General features: G+C 32.5%; 1 protein-coding gene across 1 annotated transcript in view; it reads right to left on the bottom strand.

Moving 5' to 3' along the window:
• Positions 1–1,655: 1,655 nt before the first annotated feature.
• Positions 1,656–14,799, bottom strand: part of LOC102801535 (telomerase reverse transcriptase) — a 36,582-nt gene continuing 23,438 nt past the window's right edge. The window contains exons 20-31 of the mRNA XM_085499682.1: positions 14,321–14,446; positions 13,399–13,483; positions 12,539–12,634; positions 11,376–11,456; positions 10,747–10,816; positions 10,071–10,113; positions 9,240–9,369; positions 5,139–5,214; positions 3,837–3,942; positions 3,402–3,470; positions 2,257–2,403; positions 1,656–2,067 (exon numbers count right to left, since the gene is read on the bottom strand). Of these exons, the coding sequence (XP_085355808.1) occupies positions 3,417–3,470; positions 3,837–3,942; positions 5,139–5,214; positions 9,240–9,369; positions 10,071–10,113; positions 10,747–10,816; positions 11,376–11,456; positions 12,539–12,634; positions 13,399–13,483; positions 14,321–14,446 (867 nt within the window). The 3' untranslated portion in view covers positions 1,656–2,067; positions 2,257–2,403; positions 3,402–3,416. The remainder of the gene's footprint in view (positions 2,068–2,256; positions 2,404–3,401; positions 3,471–3,836; positions 3,943–5,138; positions 5,215–9,239; positions 9,370–10,070; positions 10,114–10,746; positions 10,817–11,375; positions 11,457–12,538; positions 12,635–13,398; positions 13,484–14,320; positions 14,447–14,799) is intronic.

The following is a 14,799-nucleotide window of genomic DNA, read 5'->3' as shown; positions in this document are numbered from 1 at the left end:
TAATTTCAAAACTGAAACGATCAGTGCATCTTGATGAAATTATTGTTTTTTGCCAGTTACTTTGTATACATTTACAAAGTTTACTAAAATAGGTAGAAACTTTGTACACGCCTTCTGTTTGTTTACAAATATTTAATAAAAATTTATAACATTCTATGTATACTAATTTGCTAATTTGTATAATAATTTGCATACACGCTGTTTGTGTAGATAAATTTGCATTCTAATTGCATGTAAATGTTATCAGCTTTTTTTAGTATCTTACTTACCATTCATAATATCAATAAACATCACTGAACCAGAAATATCTTCTTATATATATGAATATATATATTTGGCCATCTTGAATTGAATTGTAACATGTTCATGTGTAATATTTGAACATGATTGGTCAAGACATGTCAAAGATATGACCCTGGTATTCATTATAACAAAGTTATAAATATTTCAATACCATTGAAGAAATACAATGTTTATGTCTCTTTTCATTGAACCAACCATTTAATCACCAATAGTTCAGACATTGTTGGTACTATCCCCCATTCTTAACTATATATCTCAACAACATTGAATCTTGGTTAAAGCTGCAATAATTAAGATGTAAGATCTGGTCTATAAAAATGTTTACTAAATTAAATGTATGGCCATAAGATAAGGTCAAATGACACATCGTGGTATTATGAAAAAGCTAGGCAAGGTAAGTTTATCAATTGCCAAATGCTAAAAACTGGGGAGGCTGTGAGTAATTCCTCAATGAATGGGGGCAGGACACAGTCAATTTTACCCAAGTGAGGGAATGGTAAATGCCAGAGTGACCGAAGCTGCCTATGAATAATATTTTTTTGCAACTCCACACAAATGAATAAGCTGCATGCCTGTGCTATTTTTGGATTCTTTAACTATTACCAGTAAAAAAAGTTGATCAGGCATGGTTCAAAACCTACAACTCCTAATAGACCATTTTCCGTACACTGCGAGAATCACGCGTTATGCGTGAAATCGAACGTAAAAACAGGACAAACAAAGGTCATAGCGTCGTAGTCGCGTCAAACATCGCGTGGGATTCGACAAACGCAAAAGTATTACGGGGACATTTCCATGCTTAATAATGTGCTGTCCACATTTGATGATAGGCAATTTCGATTAAGTAAGGGTATTCGGAAGCAATATTCCTATGTCGAAGATCGGCCGGTCAATGTAAGCTACGAAATAAAGAAATTCTAGTTCAAAATCAAATCGTTCGATTTTTGCGGCAGACGTTCGACGCGCGTCTTTCATGCATCTCGCGAGATCTCGCAATTGTTCGGAAAATCACCTATTTAGTGTGACACATATTCATTCACGTTATGCACTTCATTCAGTCCTGAATTACACCTCAATGCATAGCTTGACTGTTCAAAGTCCATATAAATATTAGGATATACATGCACATTGATGCCAAATGGTGGTTTTTTTAGTGAATACATGGAAACACATTACTGTGTAATGAATGCTGTTTCAGATTCAAATATCTGCCATGTTCAAACTGTATTTCAGTGCATGTCAAAATGTTCAAGACACATCTCTGACCAAACATGGCATGAATTAGTTTTGCAGGTTGAAGGAGTACAACCTTCTGTGGCACCATCAAATTAATCTGAAAAGGATCAAAGCAGTTGAAAGCAAATAGTTTCTCAATTTATTTCAGGATGAAGTTGTGTAAGTGTTGCATAAAAAACAGTAAAGCTACGTGTGTGATAAACTATACTGTATTTGCTTCTATACCAGTCAAAGTGCTGGCATTTATCTAAATGACACTTTCAATTATTTAGTACACAGTAAATGTAATGCGCTTCTAATGCATTAAATATGATATAAAGTGTCATAAAAGAAAATCTACAATGACTCAAATGTAAATTCGTTTTTGTTTCCTGTCAACAAGTTTAAGTATTTAAAAGAAATATTTACCAGAAAACAAAGTTACCTAATAGAAGTTAATACTTTGAAAAGTTTGTAATTTTGTTCACTTGCATCTAAAAGTCATGTTAAAAAGCTTGGTCATACATGTTGTGAAGGTCTGATCTGAGTCTGAAAAAAAATATAGCAAATATTGTCATATTTTTATTATTATGGGTTCATGCCATTAGGATACTGAACATAAAAATAATCAAAATAAGCATTTGTATACACAGATTTCTATGATGAGATTATAACATGCTCAGTATGGCTTTCTAAACAATTGATGACTGTGATATATATATATATATATATACATACTTTAGAATATCCAATATGACCTTTGACACTTATTTGTCAAATCAAGAGAGATCTCGTAGGCGCTGGAAATGATCTATTTCCGTCATTAGGATGTCTGAACTATATAGAATAAAGAATCTTGCCGTCCATATATACACTCCTTGATATCTTGGAAGAAAAAACAATATGAAATATATTCAATAACACACAATTGTATTATTACAGTTTGTCTGCACCACAGGACAAATTTCAAAATTGGAAACTATTAATTTGGGTTCTGTCTTTCCATGCAGAGTCATTTCTCAAACATAAAATATAGCTGACTGGCTTTTGGTAAATTCTGATATTCAATCACTTAAGTACATGTATAATGCTTTGTGATGTAATCCATGAACAATTTCACATGGCCTAGTTCAGATAGTAAATGTTCAGAACAATTCGCTAACACACTCAAATGAATGGCATTGCTAAGCATAGTACATAATGTGATGTTATTATCAGGACACCACAAAATATATGTTTGCCATCTTGAAAATACCATGTAATTGTTTCATATTTGGAATTGGCATTTACTTGTGCAATACCACAAAAATATGGCATAGTGTAACTTATTGGAATACGGAGGTAATTCTGTTAGTTGTGAATGTGTTTGAATCAGACAAGTAAGCACTGTATTTTCTCTTTTGAAAGCCATATAAACAAAAAATTGCATTGGATGTATACTAAATCATTAAAACATTACTTTTTTTGGCCATTGAAAAATCTCCATAGTTTATGTATTCACATGCGGTACAAGTAGAGTCACTATGGTAACGGACAGTGGCTTCAAATAATTTTAACATTCTATATTCAGACAAATTTTCTTAGGATTAGCAACATATCACTGCAATAAAATTAATCACTTTATTTTCACGGCATTTGTAAAGACATAATTTTGTATGACATGGTCGTTGAAGCTCAGGTTTCACTATTTTCTTTCGCGAAATTTACATAGTTTACAGTACATTACTAATACATAAAATAAATAACGAAAATATCCAATTTGAAGGGCAGTGAATAATTAACACATTGTAATCCTTTGTAAAGTTCGAAAGTCCGAAAAAAAAATATGCATTAAAATAACATAGTGTGATTTTTGCACAGGGTATTTGAAATACCCTACTCACCCGAAAGTGTCTACCTTATTTATTAGCCCATTGAATAATTTCCTCAATTTTTTCTCTAGTACAGACATCCTGCAAGACAATAAATATTATGGATCAGTACAGTTAGAATTACATTTTTGTATTATGGACATGTTACATGTAACGACTGATCACATTTTAAACATTACACAACCAAATCAAGATTGCCAATTGGTAGCCATTTTCAAAAATATATGAAAATAACAAGAAACAGTTTTGTATCAAACTTCTTACTAATGATATGGTGGGATTGTGAATCTATCAATTTCTGCCGCAGCCTTGTTAAATGACAATAATTTTTTAACTCCAACAATGTGAATGAAAATGTATTTCAACAAATTGTCTGTAATGTACTCTCAGCACCAGAAAACAAATAGAGATCAAAAAATTGTAAGATAAGCTTTACTGTTAACTTACTATTTTCTTTGATTGTTTCTTAAGATTCAGTTTTACAAGTTTCAACAACGCCATACAAGATGCTTTCCTTGCAACCAGAAATGGAAGAAACGTCTTTAAACATAACCTGTAAGAAAAGATTGTGATCAGATCCTAAAACGATCACCCTATAGTAGGCATTATTGTTCAACATATTTGAAGAAGCAAGATGGACAACTGTTTTTTGTTGTTGAATGAGTGAGAAAAGAAGTGATCAGGTTTTCAATAAAACCATCACACTGTGGCAGGCATTAATGCTTAACATATTTAAAGAAGCAAGTTGTTTTTAAATACGTTAAGACTTGCTATTTCAACATTGAATCTCAACATACTATGATTTATTGAAAAATAAACATAACTGAAAATGAAGCAATATTCATATTAATTACTATAATAATGAAAATCATCTCATTCATTCATTGTACCATGTTCAGTAGCATACGATTCCCATCAAGGATTAATAAGAATATGTGAGTGTTGTTATATGCAATGAATATCTTACAAGATTTGTGACCTGAACACAAAATTGCCAGAGAAACTACATTACTAGAAATACTAATTTAAGCAGAGTCTTTGAAAGAATTGGTTAGAATTCTTACATATTCGTCTGCTACGTTTTGTGGTATTAATAAATGCGTTTTTGAATATGATGATAATCTCCCACAATACTATTTACCCAATCAAACTTTTCCACACATTCATTGTGTTCTGTGATGTCATTGGTTAGAAATTTTGACAAGTATGCAAAATATGATCTTCACCTCATATGACCATACATAGATATTTAAGTAGCATAATCCTACTAAAGTGTGTATTTAGTAATCTGTGTGTATTTAGTAATGTGTGTATTTCGTAATATTTCTTTACACAAAATTCAAATACATATGTGTGAAAACTCCATGTGGCACTTTAATATACAAAATAATATTAAAACGACTGCAAATTACGGTAATCAATATATGCACATCAGGTTTTCCTGTAAGAAAATATGATAACACAAAGATTTGCTATTGCACAACTAGTTGTGCTAATTCACTGGTACATCAAGCATTGATATAGTGATCTCCAAAAACATACTATAGTTATAAAATTGTATCTTGGTAAAATAAAATAAGGGAATTATAATTAAACATTTAATTACAGTCACATGTAATTTTTTTTTATTGAAGCAGTCGAGAAGATGACTCAACATGATTTTGTGGATTTCATTGATTCAGGATTCCTACAAAATCAGTCCTGTTAGAGGGCACTCTGGTTCCCATAATTTCAATTGGTTAAACTCACCAAAGGTTTGTTGTTCTTGTGATAGTACAAATAGTACAATACTTGTTTGAGTGTTTAACAAGTAGAAGTAGAACATCTGTAATCAGAAAAAGACTGCAGTTTAACATTTCTGAATAGTATTCTATGATCTATTTCAAAGGTGCTGAGTTTCCTCTACATATGTCTATTGTAAGTAATTCATCCATGTCTATTAATTGCGATGAAGAATGGGTCTCATTATTAGTAATACAATAATAATTTTAACATATTTTTTTCACCAAAAATTCACAGAAGAGAATGTGAAATGTTTTACATATTCCGTATGTATGTTCTTTTGCACTTTCTTTGTAAATTTTGAACATAACTTCACATTTATTATACATGTCGGTTCTGTTCAAAATGATCAAAAAAATGTGAATGGTAGTAACTTCAAACTCGGGGTGCAGATATAAACTGGAATGGCCACATAGGAGGTGCAGATATAAACCAAATTAAGAAATGGCCAAAGATCAGAGTAGGAGTGATTATATAAACTAGAATAGCCAAATATACTGTTACAGTAACGGATCAATCCTTGAATGGCCAAAAACATGTGTCAATGCAAGGCTGAAGATATAAACTGGAATGGTTAAATATCCACTTATAAAAGTAGGGGTGATTATATAAACTGGAATATCCAAGTAGGGGTGAATATATAATCTGGAATATCTAAGTAGGGGTGATTATATAAACTGGAATATCTAAGTAGGGGTGATTATATAAACTGGAATAGCTAAGTAGGGGTGATTATATAAACTGGAATATCTAAGTAGGGGTGATTATATAAACTGGAATATCTAAGTAGGGGTGATTATATAAACTGGAATATCTAAGTAGGGGTGATTATATAAACTGGAATGTCTAAGTAGGGATGATTATATAAACTGGAATATCTAAGTAGGGGTGATTATATAAACTGGAATAGCTAAGTAGGGGTGATTATATAAACTGGAATAGCTAAGTAGGGGTGATTATATAAACTGGAATATCTAAGTAGGAGTGATTATATAAATTGGAATATCTAAGTAGGGGTGATTATATAAACTGGAATAGCTAAGTAGGGGTGATTATATAATCTGGAATATCTAAGTAGGGGTGATTATATAAACTGGAATATCTAAGTAGGGGTGATTATATAAACTGGAATATCTAAGTAGGGGTGATTATATAAACTGGAATGTTTAAGTAGGGATGATTATATAAACTGGAATATCTAAGTAGGGGTGATTATATAAACTGGAATAGCTAAGTAGGGGTGATTATATAAACTGGAATATCTAAGTAGGGGTGATTATATAAACTGGAATATCTAAGTAGGGGTGATTATATAAACTGGAATATCTAAGTAGGGGTGATTATATAAACTGGAATGTCTAAGTAGGGATGATTATATAAACTGGAATATCTAAGTAGGGGTGATTATATAAACTGGAATAGCTAAGTAGGGGTGATTATATAAACTGGAATAGCTAAGTAGGGGTGATTATATAAACTGGAATATCTAAGTAGGAGTGATTATATAAATTGGAATATCTAAGTAGGGGTGATTATATAAACTGGAATAGCTAAGTAGGGGTGATTATATAATCTGGAATATCTAAGTAGGGGTGATTATATAAACTGGAATATCTAAGTAGGGGTGATTATATAAACTGGAATATCTAAGTAGGGGTGATTATATAAATTGGAATATCTAAGTAAGGGTGATTATATAAACTGGAATAGCTAAGTAGGGGTGATTATATAAACTGGAATATCTAAGTAGGGGTGATTATATAAACTGGAATATCTAAGTAGGGGTGATTATATAAATTGGAATATCTAAGTAGTGGTGATTATATAAATTGGAATATCTAAGTAGGGGTGAATATATAATCTGGAATATCTAAGTAAGGGTAATTATATAATCTGGATTATCTAGGTAGGGGTGATTATATAAACTGGAATAGCTAAGTAGGGGTGAATATATAATCTGGAATATCTAAGTAGGGGTGATTATATAAACTAGAATATCTAAGTAGGCGTGATTATAAAAACTGGAATATCTAAGTAGGGGTGATTATATAAACTGGAATATCTAAGTAGGGGTGATTATATAAATTGGAATATCTAAGTAGGGGTAATTATATAATCTGGATTATCTAGGTAGGGGTGATTATATAAACTGGAATAGCTAAGTAGGGGTGAATATATAATCTGGAATATCTAAGTAGGGGTGATTATATAAACTGGAATAGCTAAGTAGGGGTGATTATATAAACTGGAATATCTAAGTAGGGGTGATTATATAAACTGGAATATCTAAGTAGGGGTGATTATATAAACTGGAATGTCTAAGTAGGGATGATTATATCAACTGGAATATCTAAGTAGGGGTGATTATATAAACTGGAATAGCTAAGTAGGGGTGATTATATAAACTGGAATATCTAAGTATGGGTGATTATATAAACTGGAATATCTAAGTAGGGGTGATTATATAAACTGGAATATCTAAGTAGGGGTGATTATATAAACTGGAATGTCTAAGTAGGGATGATTATATAAACTGGAATATCTAAGTAGGGGTGATTATATAAATTGGAATAGCTAAGTAGGGGTGATTATATAAACTGGAATAGCTAAGTAGGGGTGATTATATAAACTGGAATATCTAAGTAGGGATTATTATATAAACTGGAATATCTAAGTAGGGGTGATTATATAAACTGGAATAGCTAAGTAGGGGTGATTATATAAACTGGAATAGCTAAGTAGGGGTGATTATATAATCTGGAATATCTAAGTAGGGGTGATTATATAAACTGGAATATCTAAGTAGGGGTGATTATATAAACTGGAATATCTAAGTAGGGGTGATTATATAAACTGGAATAGCTAAGTAGGGGTGATTATATAATCTGGAATATCTAAGTAGGGGTGATTATATAAACTGGAATATCTAAGTAGGGGTGATTATATAAACTGGAATATCTAAGTAGGGGTGATTATATAAATTGGAATATCTAAGTAGGGGTGATTATATAAACTGGAATAGCTAAGTAGGGGTGATTATATAAAGTGGAATATCTAAGTAGGGGTGATTATATAAACTGGAATATCTAAGTAGGGGTGATTATATAAATTGGAATATCTAAGTAGTGGTGATTATATAAACTGGAATATCTAAGTAGGGGTGATTATATAAACTGGAATATCTAAGTAGGGGTGATTATATAAATTGGAATATCTAAGTAGTAGTGATTATATAAACTGGAATATCTAAGTAGGGGTGATTATATAAATTGGAATATCTAAGTAGGGGTGAATATATAATCTGGAATATCTAAGTAGGGGTGATTATATAAACTGGAATATCTAAGTAGGGGTGAATATATAATCTGGAATATCTAAGTAGTGGTGATTATATAAACTGGAATATCTAAGTAGGGGTGATTATAAAAACTGGAATATCTAAGTAGGGGTGATTATATAAACTGGAATATCTAAGTAGGGGTGATTATATAAATTGGAATATCTAAGTAGGGGTAATTATATAATCTGGATTATCTAGGTAGGGGTGATTATATAAACTGGAATAGCTAAGTAGGGGTGAATATATAATCTGGAATATCTAAGTAGGGGTGATTATATAAACTAGAATATCTAAGTAGGGGTGATTATATAAATTGGAATATCTAAGTAGGGGTGAATATATAATCTGGAATATCTAAGTAGGGGTGATTATATAAACTGGAATATCTAAGTAGGGGTGAATATATAATCTGGAATATCTAAGTAGGGGTGATTATATAAACTGGAATATCTAAGTAGGGGTGATTATATAAACTGGAATAGCTAAGTAGGGGTGATTATATAATCTGGAATATCTAAGTAGGGGTGATTATATAAACTGGAATATCTAAGTAGGGGTGATTATATAAACTGGAATATCTAAGTAGGGGTGATTATATAAACTGGAATAGCTAAGTAGGGGTGATTATATAAACTGGAATATCTAAGTAGGGGTGATTATATAAACTGGAATATCTACATATAAGTAGGGGTGATTATATAAACTGGAATGGGCCAATCACTACTTACTCATAAAAAAACTAGGATTGTCTTCTATTCTGTTTTTCGCTGCCAGCCGCTCACACATGCAGAAAAATCGACAAGCAGCAAAATGCCACATCCTACATAAATTGGTAAGGAGTGTAGAGAAACTATTCACCTACAATAATAGAAATATAAAAAATTGGGTTTAAGACAATACCATATGGGGCTTGAGTTGAATTATTTGTATTTCTGTGATTGAATACATGCACACAAATCTTGTTTACAATACGTGTTTTAATTAAAGTACCAATCGAATCATGACCCACTCATATTTGAATTCATGTCGACATGTATTACTGGAACATTAATTTTTTAAATTAATGAATTTGATGAGTCAGTGATAATCACAAAATTTTGTAAAAGTAAAAATTTCCCTTGGGTTAAAAGACACAGACTTTCAGTGTCTTCACCAAAATACCACAACATCCTTTAAAAGGTTTACAGTATGTTTGTCATAATCCTGTTTTTATAATCCACAGCCTGTAAGTTATGATTAGTTGAACTGGTGAACATAACACTAAGCATACTCATGCCCTCATGGGGAAATATTAGTTTCACTTGTTCAAACAAAAAATTTATACTGCAAAAAACAAAAACAATGTAAAACAGAAACACAATTGTGTACCCTGGTCCTAAATCAACTGAAACCTGTGTTAAGATTTTATTGCAACCAGTATCTTTTTATTAAAAACTATAACTACTGATGGTGGCATGAAGCAGCAACCTATTTTATTTAGTAACTACATATGTACTGGCAAAGTTGAATTAACATTAATAAATAAATAAATTATCAGCTTTGACCTTTACAGTGATTACCTGTCCATCCATGAAAATTGGGTGACATTTCAGACTGACTGTTCTGAAAAGTAAAATAAAAAATGATTTTTAATATTTAATTCCAGTGATACTTTAATTGGGGAACATCCTGCCATACAGTGCCTGTTGATTGGTGGACATTCTGCACAAATGGTGCCAGGTAATTGGCGGACGTCCTGCCCAAATGGTGCCATTTGATTGGTGGACGTCCTGCCCAAATGGTGCCAGTTGAATGGTGAACATCCTGTCCAAATGGTGCCATTTGATTGGTGGACGTCCTGCCCAAATGGTGCCAGTTGAATGGTGGACATCCTGCCTAAATATAGTCAGTTGAATGGTGGACATCCTGTCCAAATAATGGCAGTTGATTGGTGGATATTCCGCCCAATTGTTGGCAGTTGATTGGTGGACATTCTGCCCAAATGGTGGCAGTTGATTGACGGATATTCTGTCTAAATGTTGGCAGTTGTTTGGTGGACATTCTACCCAAATGGTACCAGTTGATTGGTGGACATCCTGCCCAAATGGTGGCAGTTGATTTTTGGATATTCTGCCCAAATGGTGCCAGTTGATTGGTGGACATCCTCTGCCCAAATGGTGCCAGTTGATTGGTTGATCGGTCGACATCCTTCTATATAATGCCAGTTGATTGGTAGACTAAGAATGCAATACTTACTGTTTCATTTTGTTAATAAGTGATTTACCAGGCTGCTTGGTTAGATCCATTGTAAATGTATCAGCCATATCTATAAAGAAAAGTCATCATCAAAAATTTACTTTACTTGCTCTATTTGTAGTATATACGCTTGCATAAATGTGAGTCTGTGGTAAAAAAAGTCTGTTGTAGTTGGAAAACGTCTATACATACAACTGTGGTAGTTGGAAAATGCCTATACAGCAAAGTAGTTAAGAAATGCCTATACATTTGCTGTAGTTGGGGAATGACTACACAACCACGATAGTTGGGAAATGACTGTACAATTGTAGTAGTTGGTAAACAATTATACATAAAACTGTGGTAGTTGTGCTTGTGTTTGAATGTGATGACCTGAAGAATGTTAATTGTTTGTGGTGTATATACACATTACAAGGGACAATTTTAATGATTGCCGATATTTTTTTAGAATGAATGCATATACAGCCTTTTACTGAATCAGAATGATATAATAATCTTATTTTTTTGTGTGCTTGACGTTTAATAATGACATGTATTGTACAAGACGCTGTTCAAAGTAGTGAGAAAGAGATATGGACTTAAAAGCATTTAGCCAAATCACTACTAGATCGAAAAACAAGTTTTCTTACCAATACCTCTGTATACTTCATAGTCAACATTTACTTCTAGTGTTTTTGTATTGATGAGCAACCCGCACCATGGAAACACAGCTGTCAACAAAATCAGATGGAATTAAATTTCCAATCAGACAGTGATAGTATTATACATGTATAGGCCTTTAATATTCATGACCTCTAAAAGTAACATATCCTTGGTACTTTCTGAGGTATCATTGCCCTGTAAGAGTAATACTTTTGAATATTGGTTGTAATTTGGACAAAAAATAATCAAGAAATTTCAACTGACCATGCATAGACTAGTACCACAGAAGTACCAAAATGTGTGGCATTTATTTATCATGAACACAAATGTTCAAACAGTGCAAACCATTTTTTTTCATTTCAGGCTGTTAATTCTCATTAAAATATTACTTCAAGCAGAACATAGATGTATAATAACCAGGTTATTGATGAATATGTTACACTCTTCACTACAGGTACACGCAGATGGTTTTGAGTACAAGTGTATAATAGTTGGGTTTATTCAATGAGGTACATAGAGATCACACAGTGGAGTATGAGAGAGCTGCTATAACAGATGTTGATCCCTTGCTGGTCTGTCTAGGGTGTGTCTGACTTAACTGCCTCCTATCTACTAATTACCTCCACATCCTGTTTAGATAATACTCTTAATTCCATACATGGTAATGACCCTGAAACTTGAACATGTGCTCCTGTTTACATAAAGTACTAGTGTGCATATGTCTTTTAGCCTTGAACGTCTTGTTTCACTAGTACATGGAATAATAGTTGTACATGTATTATCTAATTGCTATCTAACTATAAATACTGATATATAATAATAGTTACAGTGCACTAGTGGCTACCTTACTAAATAATTAATAAATAAATAACAATGACTGCCTATATAACACAAAACTACAATATAATGTTAACTTGATAGTCAACCTAATTCTACCAGGGCTCCACAAATACAGTAAAGTACAAGGTTGTATTGTACTTTTGGAGATCAAACCCTCCATTTCCCTGTTGCGAATTTCTGTACTTTGCCCAGGTATTCACATTCTCAAATTATTTTCATTATCCATCTTTCACCTCAACAGTTGATGATGTACATATTGGTTTGGGATTTGAAACTCACATATTTGCAAATTCAACAGAACCACAATTACCTTCACTAGGCAGACTTGTAGCTGTATACGTGTCTCCTACTTCAAAATTTGTGACAGTCTTCTGTGAGTTAATCTTGCAACCATATCGAGGAATACCTGCAATAAATACAAATGACAAGCCATCAGTGGAGCCAGAAACACAGTAAAGTACAAGACAAACATTGGTACAGCATATGCACTACCACATTCATCTATATCTAAGTTTTCAGAAGATATACAGGTTGTTATTGTAAAATGCTTAATAACTTTCAAAGAATGTCTGAATCACAGATTAGTGTTTAACTCATTTTTCCCCTGTTGCTACCTTGACAAAAGTCTGAAAAATAAATTCCATTTCTCTTATGCTGACTGCATTTCACGATAAAGTGCATTCACACTTAGCAAATAGTGAAAAATCACTCTCAGAATAAGCTAAAAACTTAAATTATATTCATATGATGCAGTGTTACATAAAAATATATTAAAAGTATATATGTCTGTATATATCAACTCATTTCACTTTGAGAATACTTGTTCCTAAGACATACAATGCAACTGCTCTTTAAGGACAAACAAAGTCCCTCCCCATTAAACTCAGTAAGCATATATAATTATATGTCTTACTTAATTTAGGAGGAGTTTTGGAGCTTATTGTACAGCTACTTTATCATCACCTTTCTACAATCTCAATAATTGATAGTATATATTGGTGAGGAAATGGTAGCATATGATTTGCAAAGTAGAAAGGCAACTTTAAAGGTTCTACAATACACTTCATGTCAATGCTACCAAATATGATTGCATAACACTACAGAGGGTATAAATATTAGCTAGATTTTTTTTGCTGAATTAAAACCCAGTGAAAACACAAATTTGTTTACCTGCTGACATAATTTTCAGAAACTGTTGTGCTTTCTCGAGAGATGGAGTCACCAAAAGGAAGTCATCCACCATGCGTACCAGAATCTGAAAACAAAAATACGTTATTTACGAAATGAGCCAATATTTAAGCCTTCCAGTCATTTTTAGTATCAATTTATCGCACATCAAAACCTCCACCAGAATGATATAAAATCAAATGGTTGAAAACTATTCAAACTTGATGATATATTATATGTATTTCTCATATTGGGTCTTGCAGAATTACAGATGGAATCTGAAAGCATGAATGTCACTCACAACCAATATGTAAGCCCAATGTAACTACCGATAACCATTACATAACTTTACTGTACCTAAACATTACCCAACCCTATTGAGCTTAAACATTACCCAACCCTATTGTACCTAAAAATTACCCAACCCTATTGTACCTAACATTACCCATTCCTATTGAGCCTAAACATTCCCTAACCCTATTGTACCTAAACATTCCCTAACCCTATTGTACCTAAACATTACCCAACCCTATTGTATCTAAACATTACCCAACCCTATTGTACCTAAACATTACCCAACCCTATTGTACCTAAACATTACCCAACCCTATTGTACCTAAACATTACCCAACCCTATTGTACCTAAACATTACCCAATCCTATTGTACCTAAACAGTACGTAATCCCCATCTAACCAACCATGTAATGAAAGCTTGGTGTAACCCCGCTTAATTTTGTAGTTAATTGTGACTTGTCAATAATTTTATAAACAAATCTGTGAGCATCAACACTGTATTTAAAAGGAACTAAACTCGAAATACTTTTAGCGAATACATCATGGGTCATTAACATACAACTTTGGACACACCTCCACACCAAACACGGTATATGCAGGCCAGTAATATGAATTACCAGAAATACTTACACCATCTTTGTCCAATCCATGCAGGTACTCCTTTTCCATCTGTCCATAGTATATATTACACAGCATATTAGACAGAGTACTTCCCTGGAAAACACCTGTATCCTGCTTATAGTAGGATTTATTAATCTGAAATAAACAAAACTGTCATTAACGTCATCATCAGGAGAAAACTTTCTGAATATTCCATGAAAATCCTCTTTGAGCGCATGATTTGTTGCCACCAACATTTTTCAGAGTCTGTAATTTTATTTTGCATATTTAATTTTCTTTCATTTTTGGACACTTATGAAGAAAATTATGTGCATTTTATTATTCTAATTGTTTAACACGTTATGAAACAAAGGATGAATGTTTTTACAATTTCAAAAAGAAAAAAAAGATGATCAGTATTTAAAAAAAAAATAATTCTCTACTTTGATATTTTGAGTACAGCATCACCAGTGTATGCAGGTGTACTTCAATAGATAATTTGAATGTGG

Source organism: Saccoglossus kowalevskii, chromosome 5, assembly GCF_978046115.1.
Source record: "Saccoglossus kowalevskii chromosome 5, keSacKowa6.1, whole genome shotgun sequence".
NCBI classification, from domain to species: Eukaryota; Metazoa; Hemichordata; class Enteropneusta; family Harrimaniidae; genus Saccoglossus; species Saccoglossus kowalevskii.
This window is presented reverse-complemented; position numbering and strand designations above follow the sequence as displayed.